Genomic DNA, 25,557 nt, shown 5'->3' with positions numbered 1-25,557 from the left:
AAACCTGTTCGGAAAACATTGACATGTGCATTCCCGCGCTTTAATCGCCAATCAGAGGCCAGTATTGCGCTAAGGCTCTGCGTAAGCGCGCGCGTTTAGTTTCTGAACGTTTCGAACCTCAAGTCGGATATTGTTTTTTTTTTAAAGTGAAGTTTATCGTTTAGAAATATAGTTTTTTAAATATAAAAGTTATGTGTTTCTTGTGTGGATTATACCTGTTTGGTGAAGGTTGGTGTGTTTGATAATTCAGATTTGAAATACTGTATAATATACAAAATATATATAATACAAAATACTTTAAGTAAGTTCTTGCGAAATGGTCCTTCAGGGCTGAATTTTAACAGTGTCTTGTGCACACCTTATGCATTTTCTTCCGTTGCATTGTTTCACTATTTTTTTTCGTTATTAATAGCCCTAAGTCATAGGTTTTTTTTTAATTCCTCCGATATGATTGTCGGAGACGTTCGTAGGACATATGTTCTTAGTAATAGCACAATTTTACGATGGGCAGTGCGAATTCAACACACTGAGTTTTTTTTTTTGCATTTAAAATTAAATTATTCACATTAAACCAGAAAGTTACCTGAGTTATGGCACTACTCACATCGTCAAAATCATCTTGTTTTCCATCGACTTTAAAAATCAAAGATGTATCGTAGTCAGCAAATACTTAGTACAATATCGCAAGTGATTTGGACGAAATGTGATAAATCGTTTATGTATACCAAGAACATGAAAGGACCTAGAATAGAGCCTTGAGGAACACCCAATAGTTACAAAATTACTAGTGGTAGTGGGGTAGGCAAAATCTCTGTGATCTTCACGATTAAAGGGAAGACAACTCGTCTCGTCAAGCTAACCCTATATATTTTTATGTACTGAGTGCTATGGTGTTTTAGTCCATATTTCACATATTACTATTTTCTCTACTATCATGTCTGCAATCCTATCGTGAATCGTGATAGATAATGCTGTTCGTGACAGCCGCGGTCCCGTAAGGCAATAAAACTCGTGTTATGTCATCTTTGATATTAAACAGTTACCTATTTGCCCAGAACAGTTACCAGTTTACCACCTGTTGCAGCTTGGATAACGCCTATCTACAAACGTAAGCTTAAAGGCACGCCGTTATAAGTTAAAAGTGCCTAGTGGATAGCCTAAGACGCCTCCTATTCAAAAGGTCGTGGATTCGATTAGGGCACGCACCTTTCGGAGTCATGTTCGTTTATTCAATTAAATGTCACTTGCTTTAATGGCGAAGGAAAACACCATGAGAAAACCCGCATGCCAGAGAGTTCTCCATAATATTACCAAAGGTGTGTGAAGTCTGCCAATCCTCTCTTGCGTGGCGGACTGTGCCCTATACTCTTCTTATTCTGAGAGAAGACTCGTGCTCAGTAGCGGCGCCTGCGCAGGATCGAACCCCGACCGCCCGAGTAGGAGGCGGACTTATTAACCACTAGGTTACCGCGGCTTTCGTCTCTGTGCCTACCTATTTATTCTAATGTATTTGCATTTTATGGGAATATTGACCCATATTGATCATTGATTGATTTATACCTAGGTAGTAAGTACCATATTATCTACTTCGATATTATAACAGAATATTTTTGCGAGTTAAAATATAGTTTAGGTCGGATACATTATTTAGGTATCATTTGTAAGATTCGTCCTTGCGTGTCATGAATAGTGGGTAGGTTTGATACCTAATTAATTACCTAGGTACTTAACGTTATTTATTGCGAGAAATCTGCATCAGTAATTCCAATTCTTAGAATAATTAGTACCAACCTAATCTATGTATGTACTTACGTACTTAGTAGGTACTCACTTATCACCTGTATACCTACCTCACTATTATTATTATTTTATCAGGGGGCACGGCAGTGCCCCCGCCAAGACGAGCCAAACGGCGGCCGGGGCGCTACGTAGTACCTTTTTCTCGAAGTGTTTCGCCGTATTTTCGACCCGTCATAACTTCGGTCTGGATGACGCTAGAAAGCTGAAATTTTCAGTATAAGGTGTCCTCAGCAAATTTACCAAATATACTAAGTATCAAATATCTAGCTTTTATGGTTACAGATTTATTGATACCTAAAATACGCCGTTTTCGTCCCTCACTGATGATCATCACAATTCATAGTCTGTAATTCTAGGGTACTTCCAGAAGTCCTAGAAGGCTGAAATTTGGTACGTAGACTAGAAATTGCATACAAACTACAGGAAAATTAAGAAATTGGCAATGCCCCCCCTCTACGACTCTTATGGGAAAAGCAAATCTGTAAATTCTGTCGGTAGAATGCTGATATTTTCAGGATAAGATGTCCTTGGCAGATTGATTAAACGCATTGAGTATCAATTGTCGAGCTTTTATAGTTTCAGATTTATTGACAGTCAAAACTTCTAGTCTGTAATTCTAGGGTACTTCCCGAAGTCCTAGAAAGCTGAAATTTGGTATGTAGACTAGAAATTGCATACAAACTACAGAAAAATTAAGAAATTGTCAATGCCCCCCCTCTACGACTCTTATGGGAAAAGCAAATCTGTAAATTCTGTCGCTAGAATGCTGATATTTTCAGGATAAGATGTCCTTGGCAAATTGATTAAACGCATTGAGTATCAATTGTCTAGCTTTTATAGTTTCAGATTTATTGACAGTCAAAACTTCTAGTCTGTAATTCTAGGGTACTTCCCGAAGTCCTAGAAGGCTGAAATTTGGTATGTAGACTAAAAATTGCATATAAACTACAGGAAAATTGAGAAATTGGAATTTCCCCCCCTCTACGCCTCTTATGAGAAAAGCAAATCTGTAAATTCTGTCGCTAGAATGCTGATATTTTCAGGATAAGATGTCTTTGGCAGATTGATTAAACGCATTGAGTATCAATTGTCTAACTTTTATAGTTTCAGATTTATTGACAGTCAAAACTTCTAGTCTGTAATTCTAGGGTAATTCCCGAAGTCCTAGAAGGCTGAAATTTGATGTGTAGACTAGAAATTGCATACAAACTACAGAAAAATTGAGAAATTGGAATTTCCCCCCCTCTACGCCTCTTATGAGAAAAGCAAATCTGTAAATTCTGTCGCTAGATTGCTGATATTTTCAGGATAAGATGTCCTTGGCAAATTGATTAAACGCATTGAGTATCAATTGTCTAGCTTTTATAGTTTCATATTTATTGACAGTCAAAACTTCTGGTCTGTAATTCTAGGGTACTTCCCAAAGTCCTAGAAGACTGAAATTTGGTATGTAGACTAGAAATTGCATACAAACTACAAAAAAATTAAGAAATTGGAAATTTCACCCCTCTATGCCTCTGTATGGGGGAAGCAAATCTTTAAATTCTATCGCTAGATTGCTGATATTTTCAGGATAAGATGTCCTTGGCAGATTCATTAAACGTACTGAGTATCAATTGTCTAGCTTTTATAGTTTTAGATTTATCGACATTCAAAACCTCTAGTCACAAATTCTAGGGTACTTTCTGAAGTCCTAGAAGACTGAAATTTGGCATTAAGTAGGAATTTCAAGAATTATGAACAACAGATAAATTAAGAAATCGGGTCCCCCTTCATCCCCTCGTATATGAGATGCATATCTGTAAAATCTGTTGCTCGAATACTAAAGTTTACATGATAAGATGTCCGTGGCAGATTTATCAAACGTACCAAGTATCTGTGTATCCTGAAGTCCTAAAAGACTGAAATTTGGTATATCTGCTTCAAAATTGAGTTGCAAGATTCCACCCGAACAAACATACTTACATACGAGTACATTGCAAGTTGAATAAAAGCTTTAAAAAAAAGAGGTAACGATAGAGAGTGGGCCATGAAAATGATGTACCTACAAGAAATAGATCCAAAAAAAATTTAGGGCACCTGCCAAAAAGAAATGAAATCCCACCAAAAACATTTCATGTAAAAAGTTAGCCAAGACTCACAAGGTTATAATGTTTTCACTGTTAAAAAGTTATGAGATCTCTAGTAGAGCCAAGCCCCTAGCTGATCTTAGATTTGTGCTGGCCATGGGACCTATCCCAAGTCCTAAGTAATATAGCTCTTAAATGTTCTTGACTATATCACATTTATAACAATAAATAACAAATCACTCTACTTACAAGCTCTGATTCTACAAACCCTATATCTTGGTAAAAAAAGTACGGCTTGGCCGTTTAATGTTCGTAAAACTATTACATGACATAACATATTAAACGTTAAAAGTTATTAAACGGCCAAGCCGTCTTTTTTTTTACCAAGATGTAGGGTTTGTAGAATCAGAGCTTGTAAGTAGAGTGATTTGTTATTTATTGTTATAAATGTGATATAGTCAAGAACATTTAAGAGCTATATTACTTTGGACTTGGGATAGGTCCCATGGCCTGCACAAATCTAAGCTCAGCTAGGGGCTTGGCTCTACTAGAGATCTCATAACTTTTTAACAGTGAAAACATTATAACCTTGTGAGTCTTGGCTAACTTTTTACATGAAATGTTTTTGGTGGGATCTTATATCCGTTGTGCCGGATTTTTATTCCACACACATGTAAACTATGAAACCAACTCTCTTTAAAAAATATAATTCCTGTAAAAATTGTAACAAGCTACCCGTGCGAAGCCGGGGCTGGTCGCTAGTTATTAAATATTAAAATATATAAAACTTATAATAAGTACTAACCTAACTTAACACAATTTATTGGATAGAAAAACATCGGAAAACTGCTCCAAAAACTTATCTAGATTTTTATTAATGTAATCGGAAACCAATTCCGTAGAACTTACCTACCTAAATCGATTAAGCAATACCCAAGCTGTCTTAGCGAATAATTATTATGTAAGTATTAATATTATTATAATATAAGCACTGAGAACCGGTGCTTTGTCTTCACTCTCGACTTTACAACTTGACCTGAGAATTTGACACGATTGGGCAAAAGCAAAAACGAGGGTAATGTGTGGTGCGTAGGAAATCGGGGCCGCCCGCCAGCCGCGAAAACTATGTTAAAGTATTATAGCATGGAATCATGGTTCTGATAACTTTTATGGAGCAGTGGTGAGCGCTGTGGCCTTATGTGGGAGGTTCCGACTTTTGTTTCCGATAGGGACTTCGAAAAATGTTCGAGAATTAATTATTTCTAAAATATCGCTGGTTTGGTCTGGTTTTGGTTGTGGCTAGTGTCACCATAAGCAATTTAGCGTTACGGTACGATGCTGACTGCATAGTAGAACAAGGTAGAGAACGACTAACCTCGTACACTACCTACCTTATAAGTACGGGATACTACAAATCTCGTCAGTGTAAAACCTCGTATGTTTGGCAACCCTGATAAAAGACTGGTCAAGTGCGAGTTGAACTATCATACGACAGGTTCCGTACAAGATATACCTAATAAGATACCTAAGATATGTTAGGTATAAGATATACCTAACATTTTTATTTAGAACTCTGCAAGTTATTAACGGTCTGCGCCATCTAGTACATTATGTGATTTATACCAATAAAAAATAATGACACAGAACCCTAAAAATATTTGATCGAATGGGCAATCGCAATCTCAAAGCACTTTATGGAGTGCCATTGTTATTGTGATGATTCACTGTATTGATTATAATTGATTTATAATTTTTAATTATGACTCGACATTCAGGCTATCCAAGATTCGATTGCGATATTGTTTAGTCAGACAGGTTCTAGAGGTAGATAACACTTCGGTAGGTACCTACCCATTTTTAATTTTTAGGGTTCTGTACCCGAAAGGCACCAACAATTACAGTAATAGCACAGTTTTACAATTCAGCAACAGTTTTACAATTAAAACTGTGCTATTACTAAGCCCTCCCTGTCCGTCTGTCCGTCGTCCGTCCGTCCGTCCGTCCGTCCGTCCGTCCGTCTGTCTGTCAGCGGGCTGTATCCTGTGAACCATAATATTAGGTAGAGAGTTGAAATTTTCGGGTCCTGAACCCCAAAAAGTAAACAAATTAAATGGTTTAGATATTTGTTTAAAGCTATTTGTCTAGCTGGCGCGGGCGGCAGCAGTTATTACTACGTAGTCCACATTTTATTACACATAAGTATTGAATATGACTATTGTATAGTCAGTAAAGTCAACATTTACACATTCTTTTGTATGACAAACTAGGCTGACCCAGTATTCAGCCACATTCAGCTCCCGGTTACCGGATTACCTTGAATGTGAAATGTTTTGAAGAAAACTACTGGTAACCAGTGGCGTGCACATGGATTAGACCCAGGGTATGCATAAAGATATAATATGCACATTGCACATTCGATACTACGGACAATTATACTATGCGACTCAAACAAGAAGATTACCGTCGATCCGCTATTATCACTCTGTAATTTGACCAACAACTGATATTTTCGTTAAAATATTGATTAATATTTAACCTATTTCCAAAAACGAGGTGGTTCTCAATTCGACCCGTTTTTTTGTTTTCTTATCTCTAAATTACCTACCTACTAAAGTAAAAACTTGCTGTAATCAAAAGCTTTACATATTGAAAATATTAGATACATATGTATCTAGGTCTGTATTCTGAGCCTAGGTATACTTGGCTACCTACCTGCTTAGATCGAAATGATAAGTTGTATGTACAATACATACAACTTATCATTTTGTACAAAACTTCATTAAACAAAAACAGCAAGAGGTCAGCAGACGGATTCAATACAAAAGAAAAAAAACTACAATCCGCGGCCTCAACTCAAGTCTCAAGCAGGTTTCCAACTTGTGAGTAACATGTCCACATACCTACAAACAGAATATTGTTTCTAAAAATATCCATTCACAACATTGTGCGTTGTCACAATATAATGGTTTTGTAATGCAAATTGAGTTGACTCAATCGATTAGAATGCTGACGTGTAGTGCAGATTTGCTGGAATGGAAATGGACCTTTTATGGAAGAGAAAGGTCGCTTGCCAGATTTAGATAAAAAAAATCTTAAATTTTACAGTTGCAGCTATTTAAGTATGTATACAGTACCTACTTTATCTTTTTTTTGAATTCAGATACAAATTAGCCCTTGACTGCAATCTCACCTGCTAGTAAGTGATGATGGAGTCTAAGATGGCTAACCTGGAAGGGGTATGGGTGTTTTAACTAAACCCATTCCGCTTTGGTTTCTATTTACTTACTTAAAGAAACTGAAGTTGTTTTGACCTAATGCATGTAAGTAGGTAAGTATGTAGATTTTATCACATGGTCTCTCATTTTCACAAAATAAGTTAGTGGTCAAACCATAAGATCCGAGAATTTCTCGAATAGGTAACATAACTACTTAGAATAATCACGTAAGCGAATTAGTCACTGTTGCATTGCTTGGCTTTAATCGGATATCCTATAGGTACCTAGGTTCATCTTGTTTTTTTTTTCTGCTGTAGGTATAGAATTTGTCGCACTTATGACATTTTTCTATAAACACGCCACACACTTACTCACGCGAGTACCTAGTCCACACTACGTCTAGCTGGCGTCTCTACTCTCTACCTCCGTTCCTCGCTCCTTCCCATGCTACACGGGCAATGTGTGGATGGGGTATCCGTATAACGCATCTGTACAACCGTGCCACGCGAATATGATCATTAAGATGCTAAACGACTTTGACTGAACCTAGTTAAGTAGTTACATACCTTCTTACTCTAGGTAGGCAAGCACGTACTACGTAAAGTTACTACGAGTAAGTACCTACATTCAATTAGGAGTTTAAAACGAAACGCGGAAGGTATTTAAAACGAAAGCGCGCACATTAAGTAGGTACTTATTAGCACTTAGGTACCTAATAAATACTTTTCTTAGTTAATTAAGTAAGTGTCTACTTACAGTATGAACATTCATTTACTAAGTAGAGACCTACCAAGTAAGGTACCTACTTAGTTAATGTAGATGTCCATATTAATCACATTTTCATTCAAGAAAATTACAACAAAATGATGTAAATAAGGAATTTACCGTTAAAAGCGAAACCTACACAGTACACACAAATCTACATATTATTATGAGCAAAAAGCATCGTATTTGCATATCTGTGTTTAAATGGAAACTCACCCGTAGTTTTTTGTGAAAATACACACGTCTCATTACGGCGTGGATTCCGCGTAAAATCGAGTTTTTGTCGCAATTCGCAATACATACTAATGTGAAAGTAAAAGTTAAAACATATGCCGTGTCCTGCAGCTGGGCAAAGGTCTCTTCTCTCGCAGTAGAGAAGGGCGTAGGTGCTAGAGTCCTGAAATACCTATAGACCTACCCACCACTTAGCTCCGTTACCAAGCCTTTCAAATGGTAAAAGAATATTTCAAACTAGCTGTGCCCGCGACTTCGTTCGCGTGAATTAATAGTGACCGCGCTTTATATTATAGCCACGGACGCTCAGGCGCGCGTGATTTTTTAAATTGACATAACTTTTTTATTTATGAACCGATTGACATGAAATAAACACTAAATGCTAAGTGAAGGTTACTACAATATATTAGTGAAAACGGTATCTAAATCGAATAAGCCGTTTCTGAGATTAGCGTGCACAAACACACAGACAAACAGACAAACAGACAAAAAAAATTAATTACAATTTCGGGTTCGGCATCGATATAATAACAACCCCTGCTACTTTTTTTTTATATATTTCCATTGTACAGACACCACTTTTCTACAATTTTATTATATGTATAGATAGGTGCAAGATTATTCTCTACATAGATACCTACAAAGAGAAATGGCTAGATGAGGAAGGCTGAGGCCTGAGGACCGGGTGTGGTGGCGCTCTTTAGGGAAGGCCTATGATAGGCGCTCTTTAAGGATGATGGGATACCTACATACTTACCTATATTATTTACTGTATCACAACAAACAAATTCATATAACTCACACTACTCTACTCAAATGTGCTCGCACTCTGTCTGAATATTGAATAATATTACTATTGCCCGCGACTTCATCCGCGTGATATAACTAAACGCGTGATCCATCACTGAAAGAATTTTTAATATCGGATAAAATTCCTAAGATTAGGTAACCCTTACATTCAAACGTATACAAACTTTACCTCTTTATAATATTAGCACAGTTTCACGATCGCAAACTGTGATATTACTTCAAAGTTCGTTAGAAAGATCTAATATGGTCCAGGATTCGTCATCAGATCCTCGGGACCTCTTGAAAACTTGGTTTACGCTTGCGTTTTAGGTCCGTAGGTAGGTCTAGGTAGGTTTATTAGGAACTAGAGGACGCCCGCGACTTCGTCCGCGTGGATTTAGATTTTTGTAGATCCCGTGGGAACTCTTTTGATTTTCCGGGATAAAAAGTAGCCTATGTCCGTCCCCGGGATATAAGCTAACCCTGTACCAAATTTCGTCAAAACCGGTTACACTGTTGGACCGTGAAAAGGTAGCAGACAGACAGACAGACACACTTTCGCATTTATAATATTAGTATGGATTTAGCAGGTGGTTTAATGTTTTTAGCAAATAATTAGTTAATTTATTTATAAAGGTAACTGTATACTTGTTTCCATCATACTCAGCAGCACCCGGAATGATGGATGTTACAGTTAGTTAAATAACTTTGATTGAATGTTGCGTTCAATTACGTATTTGCACGTTATCTTCGCTGTTTTGTTATTTTAATGCAGAAACCAGCTATACTTACCAGTTCTATTCTCAGTAATCTGTACTTACTGTACCTAATTAGTAGGTAAGTACATCAGCTAAGTAATTTTCATCTGCGCGATCCAATTAATGACCAATTTACAAATGATTTACCGTTTACTTCGGAATTGCACGGAGCTCCTCTCAGAATGAGAACGATTTAGGTCATAGTCCGCAACGCTGGCCCACTGCGGATTGGCAGACTTCACATACCTTTGAGAACATAATGAAGAACTCTCAGGTATGCAGGTTTTCTCCACTTTTTATTTTGTACAATAAAGAGTACAAGAAAGTAAAAGTGGACAGGGAAGCACTTATCTCTAGGTACCAGTTTATTTTCCTTCACCTTCACAGCAAGTGACATTTAATTGTTTAAGTGCGGTTACGCACTCATCCGATCCGATCCCGTGAAAATATATTTCGAAAGTAGTCATAGAAGAATTTGAATGGTAGATTACGCACTAGATCCACCTTCAATCTGTCATCCGAGTTCTCTCCGTCATCCGTGAGAATATCTCGGATGTGCCTCGGATTCAAATCGGACATATTATGATGTCAAAGATGTCGACTGAATAGCTTAGATTCGGATCAGAGATTTAGTGCGTAAGCAATATCCGAATTCGGTCCGAGTTTTTATATATCCGTATTTTCACAGATTCGGATCGGATGAGGTGCGTAACCGGTCTTATACGTTCAAGGTGCCTGCCCGAGATGGAACCCCCGACCTCCAGAGGCCGACGTGTTAACCACTAGAGCTTAGACTCTCGTCGATTTTTGAGAAGAAAATTTAGCCTAAGCTCGAACTAAATACCTATGATAGAACTTCACTGTCCAACAGGCCACTGTCTTAGCGTCTTAGGTAACGTATTATTTACCGTTGGACTACTTACCAGTTACGATTAGCATTCCAGTACGACATGACAAATAGCCGCATCATACCTCAGGGGGTTTAACACGGAAGTGATGGTTATCAAATCGTCACACACAGTGACGGATTAAGACTACTTGGTGCCCTAAGCAATCCATGCCTGTGGGCCCCCCTATCCGTATGTCAACTAGAATCGGTCTTTAAACCTTTACCGCCTAAAAACATTAGTTTTTTGTAAAATAAGATGATGAGATGTAATGTACTTTAGAAGTGGAGTAGTTAGGTGCGACAACAATAAAAACCAAAGCATAATTTATTTATTTATTGAAATGCACCTTGCGGCTTTCGGGGCATTCGAATTGTTGAATGCACAAGCGGGCAGCGAGTGGGCAAGCGGGAGTGGGATTATGACTCTAGATCGGACTCTATGTCAACTTAAAACGAGCTAATCTTCAAACTTTTTTTGGTGTGGTTTTTGGTGACGTGAGAGTGAGACGTGATGCCCTAAGGACGGATTTTTTTTTTGTGCTTCTTCTGGTGCCCCCTCAGACGTGATGCCCTAGGCAATTGCTAAATTTGATTAAGGGTTAATCCGTCACTGGTCACACATAATCACAATAATTGGATCATCTATGGCATATTAGGGTTCCGTACTTCAAAAGGAAAAAAGGAACTCTTGTAGGATCACTTCGTTGTCTGTCTGTCTGTCGTGTAACCTGCCTGTCGATCGCATCTGTCAAGAAGTCTATAGGGTACTTCCCGTTAACCTAGAATCATGAAAGGCAGGTACTTATACATTTAGGACTCAAAGGTAAGTATATTATTATGCCTAGGTTGGTTTAAAAAATTGACCACCTATAAGTTTAGCATAAGTCCCATAACCGTTCATACAACATCTTATTCTAATCACGATTAGAACTCGAACACAATTTCAATGAACCCAAACAACTGGGTAGGATGCCACTCACGTCCCCGTCTACCATATTACGAAAGAAAGGAAGTAGTTGTAACTGTAAAAGCGATGTTTTTGTAAAGTGGACTCAATTGTCTTCTGATTTAGGTTGATTATTCAGGTTATTAGAAAGTTATAGACTACAGACAGTCTGCTGTAGGGTTTGAAAAGGATTCACTGGATAAAAACACATAAACAGATAGCACAGATAACTTAGCAACATCCATACTATCCATATCCATACTAATATTATAAATGCGAAAGTGTGTCTGTCTGTCTGCCTGTCTGTCTGTTTATCTGTCTATCTGACTGTCTGTCTGTCTACTACCTTTTCACGGCCCAACAGTGTAACCGATTCTGACGAAATTTGGTACAGGTTTAGCTTATATCCCGGGGACGGACATAGGCTACTTTTATCCCGGAAAATCAAACAGTTCCCACGGGATCTATAGAAATCTAAATCCACGCGGACGAAGTCGCTGGCATCCTCTAGTCCCTAATAATGTTAGGCAGGGAGGTATGTGAATATGACCGTTATTTTAAAATAAAATGTCATTTATAGAACTTAAAACTATTCAAGCTTAATTAAAGACCTAGATAGGTAATAGGTATCTTACTTTTTGCGCATTGATTGTGGAAACGCTTTGGGAAAATATAGCTCAGGTATTTTCTGTTAAAAGTAAGAAGAAATAATATTTCTTACTTTCTAATTTTCTACTTATTTACACTATTTTCTATGCCATTTCACTTTTAGTTCTCGTCTTAGCTCTTAACTTATTCCTATTATAGTTTATTGATCCAGTTATGTATTGAATTTATTTTCTAATTAGGTACTATTATCGTAGATCATTTGTATGATAATATGATGGTCGAACCAATCCGTTCTGTCCTTAGATCGTTTCATTTATTATTTTGTAACTATTCATGAAAACTCCAGTTACCCAGGAAACCGTTTCGCCCACATTGCACATTGCCGAAGTCTTTTATAAATACTTAACACACACTTATTGGTTGGTTGATTCAATATTACATATTTATACAGATCATGACACAAGGCCAATGTTTCTAATAGGAAGTTCTAATAAGAAAAAAATCTAATAAGAACGGCGACGCACTGATGGCAGTGTGTGGGTACCTATCTATATTATACGAACCTATACTATTTCGAGACCTATAATGTACACAATACATGCTTTTGCTTTGAGTGACTACCTATTTGAAAAGAGCAACCGCCGAGTTTCTTGCTGGTTCTTCTCGGTAGGAAAGGCATTCCGAACCACTGGTAGACTTGACGATTCAAAAGTATGTACTTGTAAAAGCCTAATCGAATAAAAATATTTTGAATTTTGAAATACATATTTTGAATTTTGAATTTTATCACTTTATATAGGGTCTGCGCAGGCAAAGGACTATTTTCCACGGGGAGGCCAAAAGTCCCTCATCTTTACTACGATTTTTCACCGTACTATTAGTGCATCAGCGCGTATCATCAAGCGCAATGTGGGACGACCTCCGACCCGCTGGACTGACGACCTTATGAGGATAGCGGGAAGCGGGTAGATGAGGACGGTGGAGGATCGTGTGTGGTGACGCGCTCTTGGGAAGGCCTATGGCCAGCAGTGGATGCAAACAGGCTGATTGATTGATTGATTGATCGATTACTGCATCGAGTGCCTAATGCAATTCAATTCTTAGTGATCCATTTTTGTTCTTCGCGGACAATAGTGCCTCGTCCGCGCAGGCCGATAATAAGTAGACCACGGACTAACAGTAAGCGTATTAAATCTACTATCAAAAACAATAGCAAATCAATGCGATGTTATCAGCGTCGAAAACAATGTTCGCATCCAACATTGACCTACTTTTCTTGGCAAAAATTACCGGTAAATGGATAATGGATATTAATATTCCGAATATTCTTGAGCGAACTAGCGTAACGATATTACGCGGAGCGGTCGTTGGCCTGTTACAGATAACTAATATGATTTTAAGGTACGTAAGGTAAAGATAAAACATAGGGAAAATGTATTCAGATATACTGAAGCATCTTTAGCAAAGGATGTTTACTACTTAGTAGGTACTTATGTAGGCGCGGTAATTTGTAGGTAAAAAGTAATAGGTAATTACGTACCTACTCATGCATTCTAGCACATGAGTTATAGATGTGAGCTAATGCGCGGGAAACTGACATATTTTTTTATGTTATTAAGTACTTGTTTGGTAAATATTTTATTTCACAAACGAAGTAAAAAACTGACCAATCGCGTTTACTTTGTAAATAGTTTAATAACTTTAGATACTAACGGAAGGAATTAACGTTCGATTCCAAGTTTGAATTTTACCATTTTAGGTTAAATTCAAACTTGGCATCTTGGCTCTTGGCCTTGGAAACTTTGGCCCTTAAATAGGTACCAAGCCTAATACCTACCTAGGTAATATTACTGCAATGTGTGCAAAGCGGTGTTAGCGTATCTAGTAGTTAAGACGTTTGGATGATCGTGTTGTCCTAACTTTTCGGAGTTCGTTTTGAGCAATTAAATATCACTGGTTGTAACGGTGAAAGAAAACATCGTGAGGAAATCTGCTTGCCTGAGAGTTCTCCATAATGCTCTCAAAGGTGTATGAAGTCTGCCAATCCGTATAGTACTTGGCCAGTGTGGTAGACTAATGGCCAAATCCTTCTCATTCTAAGAGGCGACCCGTGCACAGTAGTGGGCCGGGGTTGTGTTCATCATGATGATGATGAAGTTAAATTAAAAATACCTATCTACGATTTGCGGCATAGGAAATGTAGGAAGTTATTACTTTTTTGTGCCCAAGGCATTTTACTCGTGATTTCCTTAACAAAACTAATTACATTGATTGTTATTGAGTGTTAGCTTAGACTTTCCCATGCATTGAAAATTTAGTTCTCACAGTTAATATTCAGCGTCAGACTCCCATGAAGTCAATACTACGACATGCGGAAGGGAGTTAGAAATGGCTAAAAGTACCTATCTATGGAGAAGAAAGAAACTGTTTCTCTGAACGAAAAAGCAAAATATGTTAATTGGATAGTTCTTGTTTTCTCAGCTTACAAACAATCGATTAAAGAAAAACACATAACCCTCCTTTGGGCTTCGCAGCTGTTGGGTAGAAATAGATCGACGGTCCCTACGTACATAAAGACATGTCAAAAACCGAGGTTTACAGGAGAGCGTTATTTATGTTCAAACCGCTCTAGAAATAATTCTATGTACAATTATAATTATTATTTTTCTATAATGTTTTATTAGCTTTAGGAACATTATAATGGTATTTCTACATATTTTCTTTTTTTTATTTTCTTGGAAAAACTGATAGATGACTGTTTCTACGCTGATATTAAAATAAAAGCATGTCAGACATGTCTATGATACCTTTTTATACGCAGGAAAGAAGAAAACAGTTAATAAAATGTACAAACATGTAGGACATGACTTCATATACTTCGATAACAATAAAATCTTTGTTTTCTTTGTAATAATTATTTAGGAAATCATATTTTAAACAAGCATGTAACATTATAATTATTTGTGAAATAATTATATTTTCATGACTATATCATAGCATAAGCGGATATGTCTGATATGACCGCTTTTACACTGATATTCTACTGGTCTAGGTTAGAAAAACAATAAAAATATTGATTTATATCGGTTTTGTATTTCATTGAGCTAGTAATGGGGACCCGTCTTATTGGGGAACTCCCGCCGTGAATGACGTTATGTCAGACAAGGCCGCGTCCGCACCGAGTGGCGCGCATTTTAAAACAAACACCGTACAAAACGATACCTATAGATATCCGCATCTACGACACTTATTCGTTGTAAATATAATACTTGTTCTCATATACGATTTGTAAATGACGTTAAATACGTAATATTAAAAAAATATATATATACAGGTATGTGCATAAGGAAAATCTAAAGCCAATTGTGCAATAAAAAAAAAATGCCATTTTCGACATGTCTTTATGTACGTAGGGACCGTCGAGATGGGTTTGAAGAAGATTTTCAACAGTCACTCAATCTTTGTGTTTGAAATAATTGAATACCACTAATAACTTCATAACGTAACAGAATACTAAGAAGTAATAATTATTGCGATTGGCTTCTAATTTGGATGTTTAACAATCAATCTTCTTCTTTTTCTTCGACTAGAGTTGTTCCGCAATCTCTGTGAGGTCTATTTGAGACATGGTCCGAGGTAACTTTGTGGTTTCCGTGCTATATGACCATACCATCTAAACAGTCAGACAGAGTCTTGCAACTTATCACCGCTGTCACGGACACTGAGCCTACTGCCCATGTGAACATTGGGTACATTGTTGGTCGCTAAGTATGACGTTGCACACGCAACGCCGAATTTTCATCTGCCCAGCTGCCCAGCTCAGAAGTCTAACACTACTTCGGCAGGACCAGCTATGTTTCACAGTTGTCTGTTACCATACAGGATGGTAACACACAACGTATTTGCCGGATGGTGGACTTATAGATAAGTCCACTGAGAAGCGCATTCTGCGCTGCTAAGTACAACAGCCAGATCGCTCCGTTTCGCCCAGGCAATCAATTATAACTGTATTTAACCAGCGAATAAGTTAAACTTTTGTTCGTATAATCCCCGTCAACTTAAACATTGTTTTGATCTTGTGCGGTAAAGCTTTAACATTGAAATTTCTTTGTTACAGAATAATGAAGCAGAAGAAAACGACGGCGGCAACTGACTCTTCGATAAAACTTGAAAAGGCACAGTTCCAATAGGCGCTTATCATTGGGTTCCAAATTTTTTTTCCAAATGAAAGAGTTTTGGATGGTATTTAACTGTTTACCAATAGAAGAAACTCATAACTAGGGTGAAATGAAACCAAGAAGTCTGAGAAGACCATGCGAAAATTAGCAAAGTCATGTTCGGCGGACCAAAATAAACAGTATTGGCAAAGCCAGATCAGCTAAATAAAGTAGTTTAAAAGCCGGTCAGTTATTTATGAAGGTCGAAAATATAGCCACGATGTCAGTCAACAATGACTTGAGCGATTCTTCGGATTCGGCGCCAAAACTGCGGATGAAGCCAGCGGTCAACAAGATATTTTGTTGTAGTGTTACAGCTGCCTCGGGTTTCGTGGCTGCGTATGCTTTGGTATGTAACCAAGTCGATGCAACACTTCCTTTTCTTTTATAGTAAGTTTTTTAGTTCAAGATAGGCTTGCACTTGACATTGCAATGATGACTTACACTGATACAGAGCAACGATGATATAACGCCAGCGCGCTCCCCAACTATTCTGTGTTCCAAGTTCCAACGCTTTCCATTCGTGAACGTAGTAGTTTTGTGCTCATTTTAATCCAATCAAACTCAATGTAAAGTTCTAGAAGTCTGTGTCTGTGGGTTGTTAGATTTCCGTTAAATTGTGTGCTTTCCTTAAATTAAAAGTACTTAATTAAAAATAAGGATAGGTATTATGTGTTTCTAAGTTACGCCGACTTTTTACGTAACTCTTTCAGCCCGTGTAACTTAAGTTATAAGTAGCTTTTAACATACTCGTAGTTGTCTAGATTCGAAAATGCCTGTAGTGTCTAAGAAACGATGGTAAAAGTAATTCAAAATATCGGAAATATGAATTTTACGCATTTGAATAGCAATGCTGACAAAACTCTTGGAGAATCTAGGCTACTGTACTGTGTACCCAAACATTGTTTCATATTATAAAATAGAAGGGAGCCCAAGTAAGGCCAAGAGCCAAGTTATCTCACGAGATTTCGAAACGGCTGGCGGCGAATCGGAATGCATAATAACTGAGATAACAAATATTGTATTGCGATTGTTAACTGGATCGTAATATTATTATGATATGAATATATTATGTTTAACGAGATGCGATCTTGAGTAATGTAATACAAATCAGTAAACGTTGCATCATTTTGCACTTTGTAAGATTACCTCGTAGACGCTTTCGATTTCGATCTGAAAACTACTCGAAATAAAATTTTATTAGCTAACGTCGCTTCTAGCTCTTTGGAATATATTATTATGTAGAACATAATAGTGATGCTATTTACACAATCCATACTAATATTGTAAAGTGTATCTGTCTGTCTGTCTGTGTCTGCTAGCTTTTCAACCGATTTTGACGAGTAGAGGTGTGTTTGGTTCGAGTTTGCATCTTCTGGATAGACATAAGTTAATTTTTGTCCCGGAAAATCAAAGAGTAACATAGGATTTTTAATAAAATCTAAATCAGCGTGGATAAAGTCGTCATATCATCGATCATCTTATTTGGTACAGAGATTTATACAGATTGTATCCGTAAATCCGATGAAATCCAGGCAATCTAGTGGCTTGCACAGGGTTTATATTCAGACTTCAGAGTAGGCAGAAGTTAGGTAAAACCTATTTACTAGCACTTGCTAATGAAAAATAAGCATGGAGCAGTGGGCCACCTATGGGTAAGGTAAGCAGTGCTTTTACGCCTCTAAGTATGACCTGTACGCCAATACCAGATATGATCTAGTACCCTATAATGCGAGTATCATCATGATCAACCCATTTCCGCCCCACTACTGAGTACGGAATAATAATGCGAGTAAGAGTATGATAAACTTATGATATTTTTAACCCCCGACCCAAAAAGAGGGGTGTTATAAGTTTGACGTGTGTATCTGTGTATCTGTGTGTCTGTGTATCTGTGTATCTGTGTATCTGTCTGTGGCATCGTAGCGCCTAAACGAATGAACCGATTTTAATTTACTTTTTTTTGTTTGAAAGGTGGCTTGATCGAGAGTGTTCTTAGCTATAATCCAAAAAAATTGGTTCAGCCGTTTACAAGTTATCAGCTATTTTCTAGTTTTCTTGTAGAAAAGAAGGTTAGATAACCCTTAGGTTCATAATATTCAAGTGTCAATTGACAAATGTCAAGCTGTCAAGATGGACGTTGCCTAGATATACATAATTATTTATTTGAAAATGATTTGTCGGGGGTGTTGAAAATTTTTAATTTACACTTGTACGTCATAATTTCAGGTGGCGTACGCGATAGCCCTAATCTACGAGATAGTATGGGTGGTGGAGTCTCAGAGCGGTTTGCCAGTTCCGTCGGTGCTGCTGATGATATGCTACTGTATCGTCATCTCCGCAACCATCACCCTGGTGCATGGACTTATTTCTGTGAGTATTCTCCCTATCACTTCACCATTTTTAGAGTTCCAAAGGGTGCCAATGGGACCCTATCACTAAGCCTCCGCTGTCTGTCCGTCTGTCTGTCTGTTAGCGGGCTATATCTCATGAACCGTAGGTACTTAGAGAGTTGAAATTTTCAGAGTGTGCATTTCTACGGCCGCTATAAAAAAATAATTGAAAAATCAAAATAGCCGCCATGCAAATTAAAATGTATAATCCTTTCCATTGGCTGAAACTCTTCTCTTCTCAGCTCCTCAGCACTGCGTGGAACTTGGTTTGCGCAACAAAACTAAAGTTCTTCAATAGGTACCTACAGTTTTTGCTAAAATGCCATAAATTCAACGAATAACGACAAATGCTAAAAAAACTAAAGGTTTGGTTCCTGGGACGGCGATGTAACTGATATATTCTTAATTTAAGGATATTGGTCAAACTTGCTTGCTTTCTTGGCTCTTGTGGAATTTGTGGATGCCTACATTAGCAATTTTAGTGTTTAAAATGCAGCGTGCAAAAGACTAACTCGGCCGAATCGTCAGGAATTCGCTTCCTAGTGAAACTATAGTCAGAGTGGAATTTTAGTATTGTATTTTTGTAGTTACTTCACACTCCGTTCATGGTGTTTTCTCTCACGTCGCCATTATGGCGTGACCTTAATCATGATTTCTTAATTTCCTCCGTAAGCCCATTTTCACACGTTTCCTTTGTATTGTACCTTTGATAATGTCGTTGAAATGAAATCATCGTCAAGTTATGTATTTACCGATCCCATTTCTGCCCTCTATTCTTAGGCAATACTATAGCGCATACATAGGCAATAATATATATTACTGCTGTGCCCGCGACTTCGTTCGCGTGGAATAGTGACTTTTGGGGCAGCATATTTTGAATTACATATACCGTCGTTTATATAGCCACGGACGCTCAGGCGCGAGGCGTGTAGTACATACTCTGTACGTTAAAAATGTTCGCCGTGATTCTTTAAATTGACATAACTTTTTTATTTATGAACCGATTGACATGAAATAAACACTAAATGTTAAGTGAAGCTTACTACAATATATTAGTGAAAACCGTATTTAAATCGAATAAGCCGTTTCTGATATTAGCGTGCACAAACAACAAACAGACAAAAAAAATATGAATTACAATTTCGGGTTCGGCATCGATATAATAACAACCCCTGCTACTTTTTTTTTATATACTTATTTCCATTGTACAGACACCACTTTTCTACAATTTTATGATATGTATAGATATAATAAATCTATTTCACATTTCACTCTAAGTACAAGATCTACATCGTTTTCCTGTAGATATACCTACCTAACTTGAATTAGGTATATAATGCATTATTTTCCTCACCGCACGTTACGGGAACTCTCAGATGGAACGATTTTTTCCGACTTAATTCACAATAATATTATGATCATCATACTAGTAGTTTATTTTCGCGAAATGTTCATAAATTATAGCTTACATTCATAGATAACTAATTTACTCTGTTTCTATTGGTGAAAACCGTATGAAAATGCTCACAGAAAGTAGTTTGGTGGCACGCTCATGGAAAGGTTTAGTATGTCCAGCAGTGGACGCATACATGATTGGAAAAAAGTAGTTTCTGAGATTAACCCGAACAAACACGAATTCAGTGTGGCGGGGGACTTATATTATGTACCTACCTACTAAGTATGTACCTACCTGGACTTCGTCTGTGTTGGTGTTAGCTGGCGGGCGTGTTCTGCCTTTTTGGAGTGTTTTTTTTTGTTAAAACTTACTGGAAAGCTAAGAGGGTGCCGTGCGTATTTCGGCGAGCGCCGGCACAGACGGGGTCCACACTTGTATAGTTTAACTAACTTGTTACAAATAACTACAAACTTGACATTAGCTAATATTTGTAAAGCCAGACGAGAGAGAGAAAAAAATGTACCTACCTGGTGATGATGGATGATGTCCGTTACGTTTCTAAAATAACCGTTTTCTGTTTACAGAAAAACAACACGTACTTATTGGCTTGGCTGATTGCAGTTATCCTAGTCCTAATACCAGAATGTGCTCTAGTCTTCTACATGTCTATAAGTCATTGGGTAAGTTATCTACTATAGTTTGATTATTAATTAACCAAGTCTTTTATATTAATTACCCTATCTAATCATTAATATTAATAAGGATCCTTTTGCGAATATCTCCTCGCTTAAATTGCAAGTTAGGCACAGCGATATTGAATAAATATTTAGTTATCATCTTTAAGATACATATTATTTAACTCAATTGTGTGCATTTATTCAGTAGTTATGGTGCTAGATAATCTAATAGACGACGGACTGATGAATGTACAGACGAACGGACGATTGGACAGCCGAGTAGACGGACAAATGCAAATTCACACAAGAAGATTCAAAGACCTCGCTTCGCTCGTTCAATTACGTCGGCAATTTATGATGTTACATAACCGGAGGTTACCTTACCTTAGGAAGGCCGTAATCGTAATTTTTTACGAACCTATTCTCGTATTATTTGATTGCGCTATAAAAATATTAAAATATAACGTTTATTGCAATTCAAATTGGTCTGAAGGAGTTAATAACTTGCTTGAATAAAGAATGTTCTTCCCGATTTAAATATTTACGAAGATTTAGAGGAATTTAAGTACTTTCCTACGCAGTTACAGGAAATAATTGCGAACCAATAGAGACCTAAGAAACTACATTCAATATTTTGTAGTTGAAACTAATTCAAATACTAAAATTTATTACCTTTGAAATTATTAGATACTTACTATTTATTCATAGCCTTAATCCATTTTTATTGATTGTGACAGGAAAAACAAATTTGAGTGAATTTAATAAAGTTGTTAATAGACTAATGACTGTGATTATTCAATTAATTGAAGGAAAATTGCCTACTCTACATACCTGTTAGCTAGAATAAATGCCTATTGATTGATATAATAGGTATCTACTAGGTCTTTCATGTATTTTAAACGTTATCACAGGTAGAATACACTTGAAGAAAATGTGAAGTTTATTCTTTTTTCAAGGTACCTGTATCCACATTTTTCTCCAGACAGACATAATATAATATAAAGGTGCCCACGCACCACGACTGCACTGCAGCGGAACTGCGCGTCGCGTCAGCGCCCCGCACGATATTCTCTCCAGCCGCGAATATCGTGCGGGGCGCTGACGCGACGCGCAGTTCCGCTGCAGTGCAGTTGTGGTGCGTGGGCACCTTTATGGTGCTTTGAAATGTTGCGTGTAAAATAAATATTGAAAAATATTTGTTGTTTATCGCCTTGTGACGTTATTGATCGCCTCCCGTAGATATAGCGTGACGGTAATAATTAATCAGGGATGTTAAAAATAAAGATAAATCATGATTTTTATTTAATTATTCACTTTTCTAGCCCCATAAACTACCGCTATACAAAACGTCATATTATTAATTTATTACTACAGTCTAGAGTCTATAGAGTCCAACCAAGACTCTACTTACGTGTATGAATATAAATTTTATTCTATACTAGCTGATGCCCGCAGCTTCGCCCGCGTGGATTGGTCAGATCCCCTGCAGCATCAGGATTGAGGAGTTGGACTCCAAATTTTTTATGAAACAATGTCGCAAAGTTCCTCTATCGATTAAAAAAGAAATGACGCAAATCGGTTCAGAAATCTCGGAGATTTCGGTGTACATAGGTAGAAAAACACAACTCCCTTCTTAAAAGTCGGTTAAAAAAGTAGCCTATGTTACACCCTGGACAATCCTCTTCTTGTATGTGAAAATCCCGTTAAAATCGGTTCAGCCGTTCCGAAGATTAGCCTTTTCAAACAGACAGACAGACAGACAGACAGACAAAAATTTTAAAAACGTGTGATTCAGTTATAGTATCGTTCAAATAACCATATGACCTTAATATGCGGTAGTTATTTCGATATTACAGACAGACACTCCAATTTTATTTATTAGTATAGATTTGAAAATGCTAAGAAGTCCGCAAAAGATTTTTTAATCAGACCTTGTGCAAAAATATAGAGCTTAGGTAGGTAGTAGGTAGGTATCTATGACACTTCGATAAAAGATGGCTGTCAAAACAGTTGTTCTGTTTGGCGACCATTTTATATCAATACGGAAGTAATGCTAATGTTATTTCCTGCTGAAAAGTAAAGTTAATCTCGAGTCCCGCCTAAAGAAATTTCACTTCAAAAATACCTTGACAACCTCGTTCTGGTTTTCAGGGTCTACAAGGCGTATACGGCGGCGCTGAGCTGGCTTGCTACGTCGCGCGGTTACCAGCCATAGTATGCGGGGTTGTGTTGGTGCAATCTGCATATGCGTTGCGGGAAGCAAGGTAATTTCATTCAATATGAAGAAGGTGGAGGACCGTGGTTGGTGGTGCCTCTTGAAAAGGTCTATCTATATCTAGCAGTAGACGCATATAAATTGATGGATTGGATTGGATAACGATTGTAATATCAAGGGGAGCCGGATAGAATAATTCATGTGGGACTGTTGGTAAAAGCTTTGATCAGCTTTGTTTGAACTGTCTAAGAGGCGAGAATGCGATGGGCTGTATTCAAATAATCAAACAATCCAGTTTAAATCCGTCGTCAACTATTTATTGGACCTGAGCCTTTTCAAGAGCGCGCGATGACTCACTGTCCTTCACTTTCTGCATTCAACCTCTTCTTTTCACTTTCTTGAAGTCATCGGGTAAAAGATTAAGCCCCACAGCCTCTTTCAATCTTTAAATTGCGACTTGTGCGCCACCTAGTGTACCTACATAGTTCTATTTCAGAAATCTTTATGCAAGTGCTAAACTAAACACTTAAAATAATACTTTTAAAATAAATACAAAGATACCTAATACTTTTATGTGAAAGGTTTTAAAATATTATTTCTGCTTTATCTTCTTCCAGGAAAGGCGAATACGGTAATCCAGCTGCTGTGAGTGGCAGTGAGTTTGACGCCAGCCACTTTGTGCCGGATACGCCTAGCGCCTTCACCAATGATGGATTCTTGGCTGACAACGGTAAGACATAACATCCAATACGTACCTAGCTTCATACATAAGATCTTTTTCTTCATCATCAAAAATCACTGTATTCCCAGTCGAGCTACAGCTAAAAGAGCAACCGCCAAAGTTTTTCTTGGGTCAGTGGTAGATTCAATTGATAACACGGAAACATTTTGTAAGTTCCTCTGAATAAATAAACATTTGGGGACGCTCGACAGAATTCCTATTTTTGATGACGATTTAAGCCAAGCACATTTTATATTTGGTATTATTTTTTTTCAGGAAAAACTGGATCAATGCCAGATCTCCGACGTCACTTAGCGTCACGACAATCCATGAACATGGGCTACCCACCAATAATGCTGCCCCAACCTCCCCCCGCCTACTGGCAACACCTCGCCGACAGACAATACGCCGCCAGCCTCCGAGGATACCCCAAATCCTTCCCACCCCCACAAAACTTTGGCACATGGGTCGGTCCTAGAACAGGCCCATTCTTCGACAACCCTTACAAGAGGAGACATTCAGTTGTAGGAGCGTTCAACACCGACGAATACCCTTCAAAAGGTTACGACTTTGAAGACAGGATGGACTGTAAAAGCGAAATGGCATACCCTTACCGACCGTACATTTACGACCCAAGGATGTACCCCCCTGACTATGATCCGAGGTTCTTCCAAAGTGATCCATATGGAAGCTTAAGGCATGACCCGTATCACTTCAGCGGGTCGAGGGAAAGAGTGTACTATGGGATAAGGAACAGTCATAACTCAGTCGGCAACGAGTCTGATGACTTGACCAAGTATAAAGACGTTGCCCTCTAATCTCCGATTTTTCAATTACGAATATGAAAATTTCGTCATCCTAGATGAAAAATTGTATAAAATAGTCGACTAAGCTTTATTATAGTCCATATGGCTACGATTTTTTCGAGATGTTTCATGTATAAAAGTTTAAGTGTTATTGATTAAGTATAATAAAATCCTATATGATTGTATATTTGAAGTCAATGATTGGTGCTAGTTTTACAATAAGTATAAAATTGTGTTTTGTGTTAAAACATGTTTTCCCATAAGTAGTTACATAATATAATAGGTACATGTAACAAATATTTCACGGGCTGTATCTACAGTTTAAACAAGAAGAAATATTACGACCAACTATTGGGGAAATCGCATACTAAGTAGTTAATTAGGTACGCCCTTATTAAGCACAATAAGGACAGATGTAATTATTGTTATTCGGTATTTATAGACAGTAACGTGTATTGGATACCAGCATAGGTTCAGCGTTTCGTCATTACAAACGAATTAAATGAGTAACAAGGGTACTTAGTTAATATAGAGCCCAGTAAAATTGTATTTATACAATTTTCCCGTGTGAGGAGGAACAAATGTGAGGAGTTTTATGTCCTCACACTTTTCTTTTTATATAAGTATTAATTAGACAGAGACGCCCAACGAGTCGCAGGAGCCACTAGAATCAGGCGGACGCAAGACTCGACCGTGGCGTGTTGAAGTCCTTTCATGAGACCTATGTCCAACAGTGGACCTCTATCGATTGAAGATGATGATGATGATGATGATCAGATAGTTAACCTACTTCTGTATATTAAGTTAGTCTTAAGTAGGTACTCTCTACGAAATTAAGTATTAATAGTTTTAGCGTGTTACCTTAATAACCAAAGGATTGTAATTGTTCTAAATGTAAACAGAAAACTTTCAGTCACTACCTTGATTAAGAAATTATAGTTTTTTTACAACTGAGCTCTTGAGTTTTATTATTTTCATTTCATATTATCTAGGTACATATTTAGATATTATATTTTTTATTAGGTGTAAATGCTCGCGGCTTTGTCCGCATGGATTTA

General features: G+C 37.5%; 1 protein-coding gene across 2 annotated transcripts; it reads left to right on the top strand.

Moving 5' to 3' along the window:
* On the top strand, positions 1 to 25,453 carry LOC123865471. 2 transcript variants are annotated; one of them, XR_006795973.1, is made up of 8 exons: positions 1 to 228; positions 16,192 to 16,640; positions 18,521 to 18,664; positions 20,665 to 20,760; positions 22,909 to 23,021; positions 23,590 to 23,702; positions 23,970 to 24,575; positions 24,618 to 25,453. XR_006795973.1 is itself a non-coding variant. In XM_045906519.1 (7 exons), exons 2-7 carry the CDS (start codon positions 16,488 to 16,490, stop codon positions 24,509 to 24,511), a joined length of 1,161 nt encoding a protein of 386 aa, XP_045762475.1. In that variant the 5' UTR covers positions 1 to 228; positions 16,192 to 16,487; the 3' UTR covers positions 24,512 to 25,453. The 2 variants fall into 2 exon arrangements, 1 of the variants encoding a protein (XP_045762475.1); XM_045906519.1 differs by having other exon boundaries at positions 23,970 to 25,453.
* Positions 25,454 to 25,557: the final 104 nt, after the last annotated feature.

Source organism: Maniola jurtina, chromosome 5 (assembly GCF_905333055.1).
Source record: "Maniola jurtina chromosome 5, ilManJurt1.1, whole genome shotgun sequence".
In the NCBI taxonomy this organism is placed as follows: Eukaryota; Metazoa; Arthropoda; class Insecta; order Lepidoptera; family Nymphalidae; genus Maniola; species Maniola jurtina.
This window is presented reverse-complemented; position numbering and strand designations above follow the sequence as displayed.

What these genes read in the sequence shown, in the direction of transcription:
- LOC123865471 (XM_045906519.1), top strand. Translation starts at nt 16,488, where the DNA reads ATGAAGGTCGAAAATATAGCCACGATGTCAGTCAACAATGACTTGAGC. An exon ending in TGGTGCATGGACTTATTTCT is followed by an intron (nt 18,665 to 20,664) that starts GTGAGTATTCTC and finishes TTCTGTTTACAG; the next exon opens with AAAAACAACACGTACTTATT. An exon ending in TGGATTCTTGGCTGACAACG is followed by an intron (nt 23,703 to 23,969) that starts GTAAGACATAAC and finishes ATTTTTTTTCAG; the next exon opens with GAAAAACTGGATCAATGCCA.